Source organism: Aulonocara stuartgranti (genome assembly GCF_965226115.1).
Source record: "Aulonocara stuartgranti genome assembly, chromosome: 19".
NCBI classification, from domain to species: Eukaryota; Metazoa; Chordata; class Actinopteri; order Cichliformes; family Cichlidae; genus Aulonocara; species Aulonocara stuartgranti.
The window spans coordinates 6475251-6495771 of record NC_138955.1 but is presented as its reverse complement, the minus strand read 5'-3'; the positions used below and the strand labels follow the sequence as shown (position 1 = coordinate 6495771).

The 20521-nt window shown below is 42.9% G+C and overlaps 1 protein-coding gene across 5 annotated transcripts in view; it reads left to right on the top strand.

The window, feature by feature from the left end:
- The window catches only part of qkia (QKI, KH domain containing, RNA binding a), an 84913-nt gene that overhangs the window by 57393 nt on the left and 6999 nt on the right, over nt 1-20521 (top strand). Inside the window, exons 5-7 of one of the 5 annotated variants that reach the window (XM_082516405.1) lie at nt 15437-15524; nt 16921-17361; nt 19381-19455. In XM_082516405.1, coding sequence (XP_082372531.1) covers nt 15437-15524; nt 16921-17361; nt 19381-19455 — 604 coding nt within the window. Of the gene's footprint in view, nt 1-15436; nt 15525-16920; nt 17362-19380; nt 20494-20521 lie in introns of those variants that run through there. The other 4 variants (XM_082516408.1, XM_082516406.1, XM_082516407.1 and 1 more) reach the window with 4 other exon arrangements.

Below are 20521 nucleotides of genomic sequence, written 5' to 3'. Positions count from 1 at the left end.
TCCTGTGAACTCTTCAACTCTAAATGAACTGGGAGCAGGGGAACGACAGCAAGTTGAGAGGCAAAAGGAAGGGAGGCGGGGGGAGATTGGTGGAAGAGCTTGATTGAGCTACTCTTTCAAGTGTGGATTTACTTCACTGATCCTACGCTAGTGCGCACACACACATGCGCTTGCACAGAAAAATGCGTCCACGTGCGTGTGTTCGCATAGACACCGACAAAAATGCTGCTCTCATCTCTTGAGTCCTTCGTTAAGGCCTCAAACAGAGCAAGCAGCAGAACCCCAATGCACTTTCGGTAACCTCAGCTTGCACAGTTGTATGCATAAACCCTGACTGGCTCATTGCACTTCTCCCCACTATCCTTAGAAGGGCAGGAGAGCAAAGATTATCAGCCTATAGGAAGGCATTATCCTGTGATTGACAGAATATCATGGCCAATTAAGAGAGAGGCAAAAAATCCCCCCCAAAACCCTGATTTTTGTGTATGCCAAGATTATGTAGAATGATGTTGTCATCACAAATAAGAATTGGCTTGCAGCTGACTTGTGTAAACAGACATACGCTTAGGTCCAAATCCATCTGAATTACTTCCACATGTTATTAATGATCTACTGCTTACTTGTACTCACAACCTCAAACAAAGCATCGATGGAAAACGTTTTTTCTGGTGTGTAATGAAGTCTTGGCTTGGCAGCTGCACACACAGGGGGTGCCACAGCAATTTCTTTATAATCCCCATTAAATACAATAACATGACCTCTGTATGAAACATTTAGGCACGCCGCACCTTTGGCCACACCCCTTCTTAATCAGGCCGGTGTAGGTACTTTACTTTTCTTAGGAGCAAGTGCCTGCTGTGATATCACTGATTGAGATGTGGCCTGACTGTTTCACTGCAAGCTGTGTGGCAGACGTGGTCTCCAAATTATTTAGTAGAGATTTACTTTTTAAGGGCCCCGAAAAGCGCTATATAAATGCAATCCATTATTATTATTAATAACTATGTTAGCCAAGAGATGCATTGTGTAACATTCTGTGTATGAGAGTGTGCAGGAGGAAGGAAAAGAGAGCAGCAGTGTTGCCTTTTTTTTTTTTTTTTTTTTTTTAAACTCTGCATAGAGCTCACAGATTTCTGATACAGGAACTGGATGAGCTGTCTTAATGTTTTTGTTCCAGACATAAATGTGGGGTAGCTGTAATTCAGGAGGTAAAGCAGGTCGCCTATGAATTGGCCGTTCGATCGCTTTGCAGTATCACAGCTTCATTTATGGCGTGATCTGTGTTTATGGCTCATCTCACCAGAAATGCTAATTCATATTATAGATATAGCAAAGCAAGAAAAACAAAAATTGGGCTTACCTTCATTTTTAGTAGAGGAGTGAGTTGATATGTCCTGCAATGCACAGGGAATCCTTTCGTGAACCTCCAGTCTAGACACGATTGGCTAGTATGTTTCCTTGTTCGACTTCTGATTGGCTCTTTGGAGACCGGGTGAGACAGCCTGCATCTGTGCCGTTATGGATTTCGCCAATAATCTACTTTTTCAGATTCTTTGAGAGCTATATTTCTGCCTTATAGTGTGTCTGCTCAATCCCCAAAAAAACACTTGGCACTTCACTCTTTCTAACAAAGCAAAATGTTCTGCTGTGTAGTGATAATTGAGCTGCTTACAAAGTTTATACTATTTAGAAAAAGTGAGTCAATTCTGTTTTAAATTTCAGGCATTTTTATGACCGTATCTGGTCTACAGGCTCTCATGTCAGCAGGGTCTACATCTGATTCAGTGCAGTGACAGTAAAGCACTTACCCATAGTATATTAATAGGGGTAGCCAGCTAGCTTTGATTCCTTTGACATTCTTACACACATACACATTGAACATCCAAAAAGCAGGCAGGGTTGTGTTTGAAAGGAGAACAGCAAACAGAGAAAGAAAGAGCTGGTTGGTGCAGGGGCACGTTGGCCCTGGGGAGCCGAGTGCATGCCTCTCTGAATGAAACTGTCATCGCAGAGAACAAAGTGAGCATGGTAGCTGCCTGAGCAGCCCATGGCCTTGAGCACTACTCTCCATTTGTGGGATGGTGGAAACCCAGTCCTGACTCAGACTTACTGCTCCCTCTTGTGCTACATCTCTCTTACTTTCCACTCCATCCTACTGTTGTTGTTTTTTTTTTTTTTTTTTTAACTTTAGAAGTTCTAGTACACATAATGCAAAATAAGACATTGTTTTCAGTCCACTTTTCTCTCTTCAATTTTATAAATGCCTGAACAGCAAGCAGCAAAGTGAGAGCCCAGCTGGTTGTCATTTGGAGTCCCTTCATGCCAACACTAGGGTTCTTTTCCCTCCCAAATCCACTCAACCCCGTTTTTCTTGTTCCTGTCTCTTGCTCTCCTGAGTCTCCTGTCACTCTTCTCTCTTTTCTGTTCTCTCCTGTGGGCCACCTTTGAGAAAGAACATACAGTAGAGGGTGTTTTTGTGAAAGGCAGACAGATGGACCTTAATGGATGCCAAGCTTGGCTATCTGTGGGGTGTTGGGTCTGTACTCACCAGTATGCATCCGGCTTGGCAGAGTGTACAATGGCAGCACCATCAGAACCACTCAGTCTGGAAAGGCACAGAGAGAAGACGGTGCAGAACAAGCGGAGGTAGATTTGCACAGTAAAAGTGTGTTCTAGGCAGCAGTGTGCAGATTTTTGCAATCAATAAACACCTTTTTCTTCCTTTTTCTCTTTCTGGTTCTCACTCTTTCCTCTTTCTCTGTCAGCAGTGTATGACAAATGAGCACAAAACACCATCTGGCTGTGTCCATCCATGTGTGCCTCCCCAATTAATGATGTTTATTCTTTGTTGGGGCTACCTATCATGACCATCCTCTTTTTATTTACTCTTAATCTGCTCCCCTGCCTCACATTCTCAGCCATGCATGATATCGGCTATACCCATGAATAGAAGCTCACATTTCTTCATAATGTGTTTTGGTGATGCATGCACTTAACTGTGCTCAATGAACATGACTTCTAAAGAAAATACTCTGCAACAGGTGCTACGTAGTTGTGTAAAAGTATAACTTCATGATAGAGTTGGGCAGATTGATCCAAATATTGATGGTATCGATACCAATGTTGGTGTTGGTATTGATCAGATAGGATGGATATGTTTTTTAAGTTTAATATTTAGCCAACTAAATTTGCATTGCATAAATTTGCACCTTAATGTATTGTTATTGGTGTTTGCAATACTGGCTCTGTATTTATGTGCAGTATCGCAAATGACTGGTTCATCATTTCTTCATATACTTTTACCTTTGTCTTCTTTAAGCTAGCTGAAAGGTCTGCAGTACAGCTACGGAATGAAAGGGCATCAGACTCACACATCGCATGACGTCATGTCAGTTCTCGTTCCATGTTTGGTTTGTCTGCATTTAAATGCGGTGAATGACAAAAGTAGCTATTATCTCACTATGCCAGGTAGCTCAAGTAGGCTTGCAGACGTTGCTTTCAGGTTGTGGGTATATGGTTTTAGTCAATCTGGCAGCCCTTCCTTCCCTGTAGGCTGTTATTACCTTCATCAGTCTAATGAAAGAGCTGGCTAGGATCATATTAACCTCCTGCTCTCCACCTCCCAGGACATCGCAGCTACAACTGGCTGGACTGCAATATTCAGTGCACCCATTATATAGATATATGTGTGTGGGTGTGGGTGGGTGGGTGAGTGAGTGAATGGTGTGTGGTCCCACCTGCACGTCAATGACGCTTCTCCCACATGAATGTTAATCATCTTTTTAATTTGCTTCCTTGACATGGTGACCCCTGCTAGAGACTGCAAGGCTGCATCACTGTGCTCCTGCTTCAGTGCAATTGTGCTGTTTTCTTGGTTTGGCTGTGTGTATGCATGTGTGTGTCTGCGTGTGTGTGAAGTGGTAGAGAATGTGGCCTGGAGGCACTGAGACCTCTGACTTCTAACCATCCTCTTGTCTTCCACTTTCATCATCATCCATCTTCAGCGCTCACACTCTTTACTCATTTATCCAACCTTTTCTGTGCCCTTGCTAATACATTTGAGACAAGTACCACACAGACTCGTATTGAAACCTTGTAACCAGGAGAGCAGTGAAGAGCAAACACTAAAATAGTGATGTATAAAGCAGCTCTGATTAATGGTCTAGATGTGATAAGTGGGTAATTGAAGTGGAACACTTGAACTGTTACCACAGGAAACAGATGTGGATTTTCTGACACTTATGCCAATAATGATTACTAGTGCATGTCATTTAATGGGCTACTTTTTAAGAAGTGACCGTGATCGGCCATGTCAGGTTGAAGCGCTCTTTAATCAAGCGTGCAGACTGACATTTATACATCCCCTCCTCAAAGACTTTCCTTTTAACTTTTTGGATTGGCTGTATAAATCACAAACTTATCCCCAACACCCATTCTTCAGTAATACTTTACACACCAAATCAACAATGAAACACAGCCATCCTCCGTTTGGTGTTAACTTACTACATTTGAAAGCGGGCTCAGACAAGACCTTCGCTAACATTTCAGTACAGCGGGGAAAGCTGGGTATAAAATAAATGACCACACATCTGGAATCTCTGAGCCATTTGTTTTACCCAAACCTTCCTTCTGTGCCTTTCTAAGAGAGAAGAGAAGGAAATATTTCTGTGTTTATTACTTCTGAAATGTGCAGAAAGGGAAGCCATCAATCACCATGAAAGGCCAGCATTGTTGGCATATAAATCTGTTTGCATACATTTTAATTTCTTTTCTTCTTCTTCTCGTTTTTTTTCTGAGAAAAAGGTTTCCACTTCTCACCTGTAATTGTGCTGGTCTTGCTGCGCGTACGCTTGATTTTGTAACACTGCTATTTATTGTGTGTTCACAGTTGCACAGTTACATCAATTCATGATTTATAGCGAAAGACATTTCTTTCATTGTCGTTCTCATATTTTACTCCATAAAGTATGAGAACAGAAGTTCTCTTCTGTAGAAGTGATTGAAAGGACAAAGGCTATTCAATACTTTCTTCTATTCCTTTATCTGTTACTTGTTTGGACCCAGTTTTGATCATCTAGTTACACACATTCCTCCATTTTCTATCGCTCTACTATATGTGGTAATCGGTGAGCTTCTGTGTTGTGTGCCAGGTCCCTCCTCTCAGCTCAAATGCTGACCGGAGGGACTCGGTCTGGTCTTTCCCCTTAGGGATCCTCCCCTGCCATCTCTCCCCTCCACATCTCCATCTGCCCATCCCTCGTCATCTCCAGTTCTACCACTCTCCTGGGCGGCAGACAGGTGGTTCTGACCCTAAAGAAACTGTAATCCCGTAGGGAGCAACCTGTCTAATCTTGGCTACCTTCCCCGGCCTTGTCCTTTTCTTCTTTAATTTACTGGCCGTAAAGCTCAAAGGCAGGCAGGCAGACTTCTTCAACCAATTTGAGTTGAACTAAAATTGGCCATTTTCCCCCCTATATGTAGATTAAAATACAGGGGAAAAACAGGGAACACTTCAAATAAGATGTGATGAAAATATAGAATAGTCTAACATCACATCATATAGCCAGGCAGCTCACTTATATTGCGTTTTGGTGATCTCGTCTTACATAACAAAGCACATCGACAAGTACAGATAAGGTTGAGAACACGTTAGAGTAACCTTACATAGTCTTGGACTAGTTAATGGTTACATAAATCTGCTGAACAGCTCTGTTCTCATGCTGTGCTCCAACTTTATCCTCACCGGTGTACTGAGACTCACCGCTGATAGAAAAGACGAGGGCCTGGAAGGCTTCGGCTTCAAAGCCTAGTTTCATGTTGGACACGAATATTCAGTAGAACTTTGGTTGTACACATAGATATTATTTTTATTATTTTTTTCATTAGAATATTATTTGATTGTTGAACTTTAACTTTATCTCAAGATTTAGCAATTTGGCCTACTCCTCGCTTCTCCACCCACATAAGCTTTTCTTATACATTCACTTTTAATGGCACCTTACGGATAGTTTATGCTATGAATTTAGTGTTGAAAAATACTATAGTTAGTCTGTCAGCGTAATGACCACAAACAGAACATTTTTGCAAAGAGTGAAGTAGCCTGGAATTAAACTGGGACCATATTTTTAAACAGTCTTAGTCTAGTTTGACTGTCAGCTGTCCCCACATCTGGAAAGAAGTTGTCAAACGGTTTTGATAAAATTCCTTGCATGTGTGCACCTACCTAGATGTGCACCTGTAGTAAGCTGCTTGCACGCACTTAGTGACATATGAACAAGGAATAATGGTTTTGTTGCTTTGTATTCCACTTTCCCCACTGTTCCTTCATCGTCAGTCTGCTCACAGAGCCAACCACAGGAAATGTTGAAAACCCAAAGCAAGGAGAAGATTCAGATTACAATAATATTCATGCTGAATGGTGTGTTTCATCTCCTTCCCCACCTCCTGCTTGTTTTATCCCTCTGGCGTTCACCTACTCACGGCTGGGAAGAGTTGTGGAAAGAAGAAAGAAGCGCACTGCCATGCATGTGTGCTGCCATGCAAATTACAAATGAGAGCCAAGTAAATTGGATGTAAAATGAGGATAACTATATTCTTAGACCATCAAATTTCACAGTGGGTAATTGGTCAGTAATTAATTGTCAATATAAACTAGCTGAACAACCGAAGAGGTCTCATTTGTGATGGCTTGTCCTTTGTTGTTGAACCAAACTCGCCACACTTAGCAGCTTCTCTCTCACGCGCTCTCTTGACTTCTTCATTTCTCCTTGAAACCTCATCCTGTTGCTAATCCATCTAGTTCATTTTTTCTGTCTAAGGAGAATTAGGCCTGTTTCTTCTCCTGTCTCATTCATTTAGATTTCAGTCACCCATGATCCCCTGTGAGGGTGCATTCTGTGTACACAGGCACCACTTATGAAATTGCCTGGCCCACTTGTATTGTCCTTTTAATTTCAGTTCACACACATAAACGTGCTCTTCGGTCCCCATCCAGGTCCCTCACATCATTGTAAAATAACCTCCTTCCTAATCCACCTGGTTGTGCTCGGCTCCTCCGGGGGGAGTTTCAAGTGTCCTAATACACTGCGCAGAAAGCAAAGGCGGGTAACAAGGCAGGCTGAGCAGCCCGGGCACTTTTAATCTGCCCTGGTCCTCCAGTGGTGAGGAAAGGGACCCTGCAGGCCCCTGGCCAATCTCTCTGCCGCTCTTTGAAGGTCCCTTTAATCCTTTTACAGAGAGGCAAGGAAATGCAGAAGTGTGCACATGGCTGCGAGTCAATTTCAGGGGAGTTGCAGTTAGAACTCTGTCTCCGACAGCTCAGTGCTGATCAAGACTTGTGCACATTGTCTCTTTGCCACTTTGTCTTTTTGTCTCTTGCACACGCCACTTTATACTGTCCACCCACAGTATGTTCTGAACTTCCTCAGGGCCCATACCAGGGCCAAGCTGCAACATCTGTGAAGAGGAAGCACACACACAAACACGCACACACTCGGAGCTTTCATCTCTGCCTCTCCAGCGACAGTGTGTCCCAGTGTTTAGGCAGGAAAATAGGATTGTGTAGAGCTCAGCGCTTTGAAAGCCCAAAGGCTGCCCATCAAATTCAGCTCCTACAGGCTTTGATGCCTCGCTTTGCCAGCCATCGTTCAAGTCATTTCAAACTCCATTCTCTCAGTCCCACCAGCCAGCTCTGGACTGATGGCTTTCTTGCCTCCTCCATGGTCTCTTGAGAATAAATGCTTTCCCTCAGATTTTTGTTTTTTTTAAAAATCTCACTTGGGTTGGTTTGATTTGTTTATCGCAGGGCCCTTCTTTTGTCTTTCTCTTCCACGCTGCTTTTGTTTGTTAGGGGTGATGTTAACTTGTTGGCGATTGCTGACTGGTCGTCCCGTGGTAGAAGTTGAGTTCCGTTGCCTGTTTGGTATTTTTCTTCCAAACAGCTATGTTGAATGTGGTTTTGCATGAGCAGAGGATGCAGTCAACATCTGCAATACTGGCATACTAAATAAAACTAAATATACTTTTCAACAGTGCATTGTAGGAAGTGCTAGGATGCCTCATAGCTCTGTGCTACTTAGTGAATGAAATCATCAGAATCATGGTAAACCCTTTGCTTTCTTGTTGATGTTGGTAATTAAGAGTTATAGCACAATGAGTGAACTGAAACTTGTTCCTTTATTGAGAGTCACAGTTCTAGCTTTCCCAGGTTGCACTGAGCCAGATAACCCAAGGACACCCAAGGAAGTTGTCTTAAAATATAATTGCTGGCCTGCACATGTGCACATCCATCCAAATAGTTCCAGGGTTGAATCCACATCTTGCAGCAGGTACTTGGATCCCTGTTTCGGGAGAAAGCTCCAGTGATCAGCTCTGAGTCAGGATCTCTGAATCTGATGCAAATCCCCTAGCAGTATTTAAAGCTCCCAAATCATCCCTGGCCAAATCCCTTCAAGATATTCCCTGCTCGATTGGATGGCATTAAGGGATCGCAGCGACAGAACAATACACCGTCTGGCAGTATGCTGGAATGAGGGATAAAGATAGGGGCAGGAACAGAGTGCAGCGCAGAAGGGGGGGGAAATGAAATGGAAATGGATGAATAAGGTAGAGCTTGTGAGTGAAAATTGGGAATGTGGGAGCAGGCAAAGGGAATTTTATTGTCAGGCAAGCAAAACGAAGATGAGAGTGTTCAGGAGAATCCGACAGCTGTTAGTTAGGTTGTACAGCACGGTGGGACTGCACGATCCTTTATTCTCTTAGCTTGTAACGTCATTGGTTTGTCAAAGCTAGAGCAGGCCAACAAGCTTTAATTATATCTGAATCATTCTGTTAAATCTGTGTACATTTTTTTCTCTAGGTTATTCATATGAAATTTAATCTGCTTTTAATGCTGATATGTTACATGAAATACCAGCCCAGTTTCTAAGGATAAACATGATCACTCAGAATTTCTGCGTGGCTATTTCCCTATTACTGGAAAAGCTTTTCATGGAAAGAAAAAAAGATATATTTTTTTAAAGTTCTAGTTAGTTCAGTAAAAAAAAGTATTTCTGTTTCCCTTCTTATTTTCTTGTCCTTTCTCCTGTCCGTGGCAGAGTCTGTATGGGTCTGTCAGTTGATATTGATGGGGCTATCGGCAAGCACCAAGGCTGCCCACTTCGCTATTCTCCAGTACAATAAAAGGCTGTAATAAGCCCCATAGATCCAGTAACCATTTCCAGTTCCATGGCTCAGGCTGTTTCTACCACCCATACCTACACCACATGCTATGAACAACCCCAGAGAAGCTGTAGGAATAAAGTATGCAATTAAATTAATACCCTTTTGCAACATATGTCTTACATACTGAGCTACAACCGATGCTTCTCCAGACGGAGCAGAGTTGGCACTTCTGAGCCTGAGCTTTTGGCACTTGAGCTTTGTTATGAAGTAGAAAGAGAAGTATTAACAGAAGAGTTAGCGCCTCACTATATGTGCCACTTTCAACCGTACCTCGATAAGCTGTCTGATTGACAGCGATGGGGCGGAGCAGCCGTGATGCGTTTGTAATAATCTGACTGGAGTCATGTTCACTTCTATGCTAATGAGCAAGTGTGTTGGTGGTTTAGCATGACTAATGGCGCACATCGCTAACAGAGCTGTCTGGTTGTGAGGACGGGAGCAAAGAAGTTCAGCAGAAATAAAGAGGCTTTACGGGAATGTTGTGAAGGCATGAGGCTGCGAGAAAGCAAAGTTGCAGGAGATTGCATTGTTAGTCTTTGGGGAAAGGGAAAATACAGTTGAGGCCTGATTCTCTTGGCAGATATGTTCACAAAAGCTGAGGAGCAAGGCAGAGGCAAGAAAATTGCCTTTGAAAGTGCAACAGTGAATTTGAAAAAGGGCAAACAGCACTTACTCTACTAGACCCTTTAAAGGGCCTTTTTTAATGAAAGAGAATAGATAAAAATGTGATGCCCATTTATAAGACTTTTTTTTTTTTTTCCCCCTGTAGTTGATTGATACATGGTCTTGTTGCTGAAAAGTGATAAAGGTCTAATATGTTTTTATTCTGTGCGTGCATGTTTGTGTCTTTCCCTGGTGGAAAGACACACTTGTATATATGAGTGGCATGTTTGATTTTTTTTTTTTTCATTTCCAGAGCATCTCTTTGATTTACAGTCTTGTCCATGAAAACACTGGAATTAGGTTTGCTGCACAAGTGTTTTCATTTCTTCCCCCCCGTCCAGGTTCCAAGTTTGCTTTAACTATCTTGCATTGATTAAACTTCTTGTCACTATTTAGTGTGGAGATGTTTTGAAGCTTGCTACAAGTACTCATTCCATCCTCTTCTCTCACACCCTCCACTTCTGGAGAGTGTGGAATTGTTGATAAGTCGTCTTGGCAGCATAGCAAGAGTAATCATTTCCCTCCAGATGTTAGAGTTTGGGAAGGAACCAAAAGGGAGTGAAAAGAGGGAGGGATACGGGGGGAGAAACCAGCTGCCGCCACTGCCAGTTCCACCCATATACATGAAGTCACCTACTCCTCCCTTCCCGAGACTCCCAATATCATCTCCTTCACTCCCCTCTGCTGAAAAACTTACCCTCCCTTCTCATTCTCAGTTCTACACATACTGCCTCCCTATACCCCAGGAGGCAGCTAGGGCAGGCAGTGTTTACCGCTGAGGTAATTGGAGTAGTTTGGAGACAGCCTGACCCTAGCCCTGCTAAGGCCTAAGGTGTGTGTGTGTGTGTGTGTGTGTGTGTGTGTGTGTGTGTGTGTGTGTGTGTGTGTGTGTGTGCGCGCGCGCTCGTATACTCACATGTGTGCGTACGGCTGTTTGTGATGACTGGCAGAGAGGCCAGGGAAGGAAAGCAGGCCTTAGCCAGTGTCATCCCACTAGGGAGCAGACAAATTGGCTTTCACTACTCTGCCTGTCTTTTCTCGTTTCATATTCTTCAGCTATTCCTTTCTTCTTCCTACCTATCTTTCCATCTCTCCACCAACTCAAGGACAATCTTTCACGCTTTCTCTTGTACTTGCTCCGCAGCGCTTTTTCTCCTCCTGTTACCCTTTTGTTCCACTTCTCTTTCTGTATCTCTCACTGCTCATCATTTCATCTCTCTGAGCTGAGCTGCATAGACTGCGACTCTTGCCAGATATGAGCAAAAACTCCCCCTCAGTTGCAGTCATAGACATGAGGAAACTCATCCAACCTAATCCAGGCGCCTGTTGCATTTTTCTGTGGGTGAGAGGGGAAAGGAAAGGGCCTTCAATCGGGGTGTCAGGGCGAGAGTGAGTGTACACAATCATTCATGGGATGCACATGCAGTAAATGCCATTAAACACTATTGTCTAATAAAAACTAGCATTAGCTACAGTTTGTTTTCATATAAAAGGCTGACACGAGCTGTGATCAGAAGAGGCACGGGAGAGTGAAGCGTGACAGTAATTTAGCATGCATCTAGTGACCTCATCGCCGGGTTGTCAGGTAGGCATTGGGACATGGCTCACCTGCTTTAGCTCATCACACTGCCTGCTCCTCCTCCGCCACCTTCCCTCATCCCTCCGTCTTGCTTGTCCCTGATAGCTTTTACCGCTCTGCTGATTTCACAAATAGGCCTCATTGATTGAATCTGATTCTTGTGGATAGAGCAGCTTTATTGAGTGGCTTTTTCACTGATGGACAGGAGCGTGTGTGTGTCTGTGTGTGTGTGCGTGTTTGTTACACACATTCATGTGTGCATGTAAGAGATGATAAGAGAAAACTTCCTTTCCCCATCCCTCTCATTCTGTAATCCAGGAGCTATTCATCTCTAGGGAATTCCAGCAGCCAGATCATTACAGACACACACAAAGAAGCTCTCACACACACTTAGTGCAGCATCAGAATGAAGATTTTATTATTTATTGTGCATGCCGACTGAGGAGTCTGTTAATTGTGACGACACCTTGAGCAAGACAACATTTAAGTGTTAACTGCTCTCTCAGGTACCGTTCATCATTTATCTAATCTGTGCTTCTGCGGGGGGAAGCAACATGATTTCTGCAGTACCGTCTTTTGTTTCCTGCCCGTGTAAATGGCTGTGTCTTTAGCCATTTTGAGCCTGTCATTTTTCAGTTGTTGTTTTGCTCAAACTGTAGCACTAATACAACCAGCACTTCCCAAAACCTACTACAGAGAAAAGTGGTGGCAATGCTGCAAGAGGGATTTTGTGTTTTGATGCAGAAAATGAGCTTGTTTCAGATGTAAAACAGAAATGATCTGTCTTGCGTTTGGGGGGTTTAGTGAGCAAACTGTTAGAGGCTGGAGCTATATCGGCAGCCCTCCACTGAGGATGTACACATTTCACACACAGCAATGCACACCTCATCCTTGCAGCAGCAGCAGCATCTGTGCTTTTCCCCTCTCGCTGCCCTCTATTTTGTCTCTCTCCTCTCAACAGGCAGTGTGCCACCTATGCAGAGTTGGATGGATGGTGGCACCCCCTTCCCCTTGCACCCATTTAACCCCCACAGCCCTGCAGATCCATCATTGCTCAACACACACAACACATGTAACACCCACATCCCTGAATGCATATGTCCTGATCTGTAGCTTCCTACTAAGTAACCCCTAATCGTTTTGTCATATACTTTAGAGTCTCACCCCTGAAATGTGCTAATTATTATGTCTTTTTCTTTTTTAAGTCTTAGTCTGTTGCAACCAAACTGATGCTGTGTTCTTTGCACTAAGCTTGCTGGGATGCTATGTGCTCATTAAGGGCTTGATCTTAATATAAGAGACGGTTCATTTAAATTACAGTTAGAGGTTTTTCTGCTTGTGTGTAAAATAAAACTTGAATGCAAGTGTGGTTTTAGCAGAATTGGTATTCTTTATCCAGCTCTCCATGTAGGGACACGGGCAAGATTGTGTGATTTATTATTGTCAGAATAAACATATTGAGCCTTGAAAGTATTACACATGCAGCCCCTCGTCATGATTTTCCTCTGCAGTAGTTATGTGATTCATTTTGTATTTTTTTCTCTTTACTTTTCATCCCTCAATTTGACTGCCTTGATTATACTCTATTACGGATACAGACCCGGCAGCCGAGTAGTCATTCTTCTAATATTTTATTTCAAGTCTTCTTGAAGTCCTCCACCCGGGGCGCTTGCGTAGTTGGTGCATTACAATGTAAATTCTCTCCACGGTTCCGGAAAACAGGCAGGTATGTAGACATTTGCACGAACCCTCATGCTCTGGGTCTGATGATGAAATTTACATCACTTGTACCCGAGCATACTTGTGGACGTGGGAAGCTTACGTTTGCTTAAGCCAGCTCCAGAGAAAGGATTATGGACTTTTAGGGAGACCCAGACACACACATAGAGGGAAGCAGGAGAATAAATGGTTGTTTTGATTTATGAGAGTCATTAGCAAATAACGGCAGGCTTGTCCCACTTTCTGGACTGCGCAAGGTTGTAGACACTATGATTATATTGACTTTGTAACGTAAGTAACTAAAGGTGATCCCAGAAATGGAAGAAACAGAGATGATATTGGATTTAATGTTTATTGGCAGGGCTTGTTCATTCACGTGTTCGGTTGTTTACGTAGAGATTGCAGCATCTAATTAGTACTGATTTTGTCTCTCTATTGAAGAGGGTTTATTGGTCCATGTTAGCGACTGACCTGGGCCGTGTTCAGTTAGTGTTGAAGCTGCATGTCAAGCGGCCCTTTGCTCACCTCCAAAGCTAATGGCGAGGGAGTAAAATAGTGCTTGGCTGCTATTTTAACACCTTGTCTTGACTTGTCTGTCATACAGCACCGTTCAAGCCTGTAGCTTGATTTATTTATTTATTTTTAACCAATTTCTGAATGTGCTAGTTAGCATAAGTTGTCATTTGATTAGATGTAAAATATTTGATTCAGAGGTGAATATTAGAACGCCATTTTGAATGAAATTAATGATCATTTAGATGTTAATTATTGGTAATGTAAAGCTGTTTGTTTAATCAATCAATTTCTAATTACCTGGAAAATAAAAACATGTCTGTTGAATCACTAGTTATTGTTTGATCAGCCTTTGCAGCTTGGAATAATTCTGTGTCGTTTTCATGCTTTAAGACCTCCCTATTAAAAGAAAAGAGAGACAGATCACAGTGGAGGTAGCGAAGGAAAAGAAATTTCCTTGCTTCATTAATTGGCAGCTCTGTGGTACACTAAACATGCCGTGTGCACACAGACACACACACGCAGACACACTGTTGAATGCTGTGACTGCTCTGAAGCCACAGCTTTATATTTAGTCAAGAGACCAGCCTCTGTCACTTTTTCTCTTGCTTAACCTCGCTCTTTCTCTTCCTCTCTCGGTGGCTGTGTTGAAGAGGAGTCTCAGGGGAGGGCTTAACTCTGAGCCCTCGTTCTTTTTCCGTTTCTTTCTCTCTCTCCTTCCACGTCTTTTCTTCCCTTATCGTCCTGTGAATGGAGCTGCAGGCTGTTGTTGAACTGTGAATTAGTCCAGGAGACACACTCTGCACCTAGACAAAATAGAGAAACGGAGGAGGTTCAGTATCTGCCTTTCTGCTTTCATTCCTGCCACCCTGACAGGTTTGCCTTACTCTGTGCACACATGAGGCGTTTAAATGCTGGTGCAGAGTGTATGTGCCTACGAGATGAACTAGTGAGGGAACAAGTGTCACAATTTTACCTTGAACCAGCAAAAGGTATAAAATCAATAACTGACTTGAGGTTAACCTGAGGTCAGCAAGGCTTCACGTGCACCCTCGGTTTTGTGAATAAGCCACGTAAGACTGTGCCTATATTATGACGTACAACCTGGAAAATCACAGGGAGGGGTTTGTGTTGTCATGGTTATTGGATGTTCGGTAGCTTAAGGGGAAATTAAGTTTGGGTGGGGTGGGGCGAGGTGCAGAAAAGAAACTGGGAGGAATGGATGGGTGAGTGGGAGGAGGAAGGAGGGGTGCTATCTTAATTGCTTTCCGTGAATAATTTCAGTCCCCTAATTTGGCGATAATGACAGTGGCTGCTGCTTTTGTATTTATTTATCCAAACATTAATTGACAGGACTGACATTAGCCAGTGCGGTTATTGCGCATTTGATTGCGCACAAGGGAGCAAAGAAAATTACAGTAATTATCATTCTGATATGGATTATGAATATGCATTCCCACACTTAATGTCTCTGTCAGCATTTTAGTAACAACAAGGCACTCTGCCACGACAACAGCCCTTTAGCTTATCTCATATCTGCTTCCCTAAACCCAGTCCAACCAGTGCTTCTGGAGAGCAGATGACACGTCGTGTCCAAATGATTTAATGGCAACAGCCAGACATGCGGTTAGGTGAAATGGTCTTCATGTGGATTGTTTTAGTTGTCCGATAGTTGTCGGCTCATGTTAATTAATGTAAGGTGTGTTAATGTGAGTATTAAAATGTTTTGTTTTTTAACAGGCGGAGGGAGAGGACAATTTGAAGAAGATGCAGCTGATGGAGCTAGCTATTCTCAATGGGACATACAGAGATAACAACATCAAAACACGTAAGCGAGCTGCAGTGAAAAGCAACCGCATCCCCAATTTCCATAATCCATCAGTTTTCTTCCATACATAATAAAAACCTTTAATATTTTAATGATATTTTCCCAATATTTCCCATTAACTCATACTTTTGGTTTTCATTAAATAAATGTGCAGTCAGCTCCACTGTGTGCATACATCATATTATCTCTGACTATGAGCAGACCTCTTTTTCAAAACTGTTTTCCAACCATAAGTAGGAATACCTCTGTTCCATTTTTCTCCATATTTCTTGTCCTCTCTGCCATCCTTTCATCCACCCATCCTTTCCCCTGCAATCCACATGCATTCACCCTGTTTTACTCGCTCCTGGCAGACTTTAAATATTAAGCACATTGCTGTATTTCACCTGCTCAGTTCTGCATGTCAGTTGCTGATTCACGTGTGTTTTGTAATCACCAAATTATGTTTGAAAATGTAAATCATATACAGCCCCAATGTTTGACTTAATGGCAAGTTAATCTGAACTTGTGCATGTGATTATTTTCTTAATAATTAATCAAAATTTAATTTAAAATGTCTCTAAAAATTGGTTATTCTGTACACATTTCTTTTTTGTTAATGAAAGTTTAAGCGATTAATTTCTTTGTTGAATTTTTCTCGTTTAACATCTGCCTAAATGGGAGCCATGATGAAGTAGCCCACCACCCAACTGCAGTTACAAAAGCACTTTATTTAATAGGCTTCCCTTTGGGGAAGCTTGTGTGGCACAGCTTATAGAACATGCTAATGCTTAGCCTCTATAAGAATTATATTTGTATGTCCATTTGTCATCCAACACAAACTGAGTGCTGACTTTGCAGAGGATGGGCATTTCTTTAAGTTTAAATGCTCCCACTCTGACCTCCACATCAAGTTCAAAATTCTCCTCATTTTGCTTATTTATTTATTTATGCCATAAAAACTGCCTCCTCCTCTATATGAAGTCAACAGCTCTGTTTCTGTTGGCATGCGTGTCGTTTAACTCACCCATATCATTTCCAGTAGGTGAATGTGTAGCTGCTGTGGTGATCGGTCTGCTTCAGATGCACTGGGATGATGGCGTTATTTCAGTATTTTTGTGCTTCTTGTGTTTTGGTGTGTGGGGTGATTTTATTTTTTTAAATTTTGTTTGGCAATGTTGGCAAAAGATTGTCGCTTTTGTGGTTCACCACCATGATCATTGCATGGACTAATTTTCCCTTTTGCTCCTCTCCCCTTTCTCTCTATCTCTCTCTGCCACTTCCTGTTCACCCTTCCTTTCCCCCTTTCGTATTTTCACACTTCACTTTTCATCTGTGATATTGTTCAACCACACTACACTTTATCTCTTGTCCTCTTTCTTTCTGTTCCTGTCCTTCACTCTCTTGCTTATGGCAGCCACCCTTGCGTTCTCTCTTGCAGCGGCGGCAGCAGCCGCTCAGGGCCCTCGCCTCATAGCGACCTCCACAGGTCAGGTGTTGCCTCCCCAGGCACTGCGGCCTCAGACGCCAGCCGGGGCCCCCATCATGAACCTCATCCGGCCCACTCAGATGGCTGCCATGCTGCCCAATGGCACCCCCACCCTGGTGCCTCCCACACCGGATGGCGGGCTTATCTACACCACCCCCTACGAGTACCCTTATGCCTTGGCACCCACCTCCCTGCTGGAGTACCCCATCGAGCATAGTGGGGTTCTAGGTAAGAGAGCCTGGGGAAGCATGGGTGCCGCAGGTACAGCGACCAGCTTTAGCCAGCCTGGACAAGAGGCCAGCTTGTTTTACCCCGGAGCTGGGGTGCTGGACGCAGCTTCCATGAGCCACAGTCAGGACTTGTTGAAAGGTAAATATGTCGTGTCCACCTGAGGATCAAAACAGACAAACTCACAGGGTGGATGTACTGATGAAGCTCTTGGTGATGGGATGACCAGCTATGTTGCTCATGGACACTTTGTTAAATGGCAATGGGGGGCAATAATTACCTTGTGTGAGGGCCAGGCTAATGGGAAGTTCTCTATAGACTAAAGATATTCACTGTTTAGTTACGTTCTTGCCAAACAGTTGCGCTCTCAGGTTTATATTGCCTCTTGTCTGCAAGGTTTATTATAGGTGGACTTGCACTTGCCTCAGCGTGAAACGAGGCACACTGACAGTAACACACTCGCATACACGCAGGTCTGCTCCCTAACCCTTTCATGCACTGGCCTAGAGGTTTATTCAGTCTGGCGGCAGATCCCCTTGGATTTCTGCAGCTTTTGAAATTATTTCTCTGCGCTGTTGTCTGCAGGCAGGCCTCAATGCCTGCAGATAGTCCCTCTCTCACTCCCACTGGGGATGTTCATTAAATTCCCCCACTCACTCCCTTTTTTCCTTCTCTCCATTGTCTTAGCTCTAGCCCCGTTGAACCGGAGCGCTGTGCTAACACCTGACGCTCCACTTACTTTTTGTGTCAGAAAAAAAGTCCAATATGGAGGGGGGTCTAATATATGTTGTGTTTATCCCCGACGGTGCTTTAAGCTCAGCTCATCTGCTACCAAAGAAGAAAGAACTAGGTTTAGGCCTGGTACCGTCCCCATATGTTATATTAAGGCTCTAGTTAACACAAAAGAAAAGCCGTTTCCCGCGTTAGGCAGGAGAAACCTTTGTTAGCCGCTTTCCAGATTTAATTTGACACTGCACTTCACTAATGTTCACAGATTCATTTGGCAGCAGCAGACACAAGTGTGGTTTTAGCTGACCTGTGTATTTGAGGTGCCTCTGGGAGTCATGTGTAGAACAGACAGGGGCAGCTGACTGGCTTTTCTCTCTTTAACTTGCAGGGTTACACCAGCTTAGTGCATTTTATTTACTCACACTATCGATTGGTGCTTTCAGCAACACAGGGCCCTGTGGAACACGCTCCCTCTCATACTCGCGCGCGCACACACACATACTCACAGACTTGGCTCAGTTTCCTGCGCTACTGTATCTAGCCACCAACGGCTTCTCTGAGAATAAAGAAATGTCAGGCCATCTGCTACTTCAGAGTAGTGTAGTTAGCTGTGTAGTCATGGGCCAAAAAAATCTGCTCTTGATAATGCCAGAAGAAAATCTTTTTTTATAACTTATTTCGCATGTCCTCGCTTCCTCTGGGAAATGTTTTTCTATTTCATTTTTTTGTTGTTGTTTTAAATCCATGCACACATCTGAAATTTGTAATACTTGAACATAGTGTGGCACACAAACAGTTTTTGTGATGCATACGAGGCGGTGTCAACCGCTGCAGTAGAAAGAAATCAGTTGTGACAAATATAGGAAGGAAATGACAGCCTGTGCCGCTAGTGAGCAGATTGACCTGGAGAGAAATGTTGAAAAGGGAAAGAGAAAATGAAGGAGAGAGGGAGAGGCAGGTGGTGTCTGGCACTATTCAATTACCATCAGAGCTGTATTGGATTTCCCCACCTTTCAAAATGAAGAGACAAATTTCTCTCTGTTCCCCTTTTGGATCCCACAGGAAGAATCACATTATTTTTCTAGACAGCCCTGGAGCCTGTACCCTTTACCTACCACCCCATCCACCCACATATATAACTCTGAGCACTGTGGAATTTTAGTACTTAAGTTATAAATTTTTAAATACCAAGTAAATCTCCAAAAAGTTGTATAATTTTTTTTCTACTGCATTTTTTCTACATGTAAAAGGAAAAAAAGAAGACGTGCTTGTGTGTATATGTACTATAATCTGTATTATGTTATTCTGTGTATTGTTGTGTAATCCGAGCATTATAATGGTTAAAATGTGAATGTTATCACTGTACAAATGACTGTTTTTGCCCTCCTCAAAGTGAACGGTTTCTAACCCTGTGGACCTGTTACAATCTAGGTGCAATGGCTACTAAAGTGAGACGGCATGACACGCGGGTCCATCCTTACCAAAGGATTGTGACCGCTGACAGAGGTCAGTTTAGTCTCTTAGCTACACTTTGATGTTGACTTATGCATTTCAGTGATTATTGTATTATGCCTCGATGCCTTAGTTGGGAATTTCTACATTGTCTGTATTGCATTTTGTTTTGTTTTCCTGTCCCCCTGCCACCTTTCCTACCCCGTATCGCCACACGCCAGCTAAATGGTTGATTGTGGTATGCACATTTTGTTTACATTTAGTACTTAACATATGCAGTATGTGCAGACTGTGTATATGTCAAAGCTCAGGCAAAAGTGATGTTGAAAGGTTTGGGTTTTTGCAGCTGTGAAGCCAGGACAGGTAGTACTTTGCAGGCAGTGTTGAAAGTGTATAATGACATTCCTCTGATGTGAGATTAGAGCCTAAAATGGGGCAGGCTTGTTCCCATACATGATTTATCTCCTCGACTCATAGGGAGCAGAGAAAAAGGAGACTCATTTCTATACTGTATCGTAAAGACATAGCAGGCATAAGGCAAGTGGCCGTGCTGCTACCAGGCCCCATTTCACCTTGAAATTTACATTTATTTTTGATTTTTTGATTTTTCTCTGGAAGATAGGCACGCACAGACATAAGCTGAGGTAGCTTGCATTCTCTCCAGTGTATTGCAAATATATTGAAATAAAGCTAAAGTACATTTTTAATATTTCAGTTGTACATGAGGTACTGTCATTTTATATTTGAGCATTTTATATCAAATGTATTTATGGTTTTGTGTATATTTATATTCTATAAAAATATACTGCTAAATAAAGAGAACGAATCGGAAAACAGCGATTCATCTATTCATTGCACATATAACACTAGTCTTAGTTATGCTTCACATAACTCTAGTTATTAAGTCTCCTTAACACTAATCACACTGTTTGGAGCTTGCATTCCAACTCGAACGACACTAAAACACTAGATTTTTGTTACTTTGTTTGTCTGTTCGACCTCTCTTTGCTTCTATTTTTGGTTTTGGGGGCAATGTGCGCTTTATTTAAACCACCAAGCTACCTGATTCAGGGTGGGGCTTAGTAGTTTGGATCATGCCGTTGCGGCGCCATGATCGCAG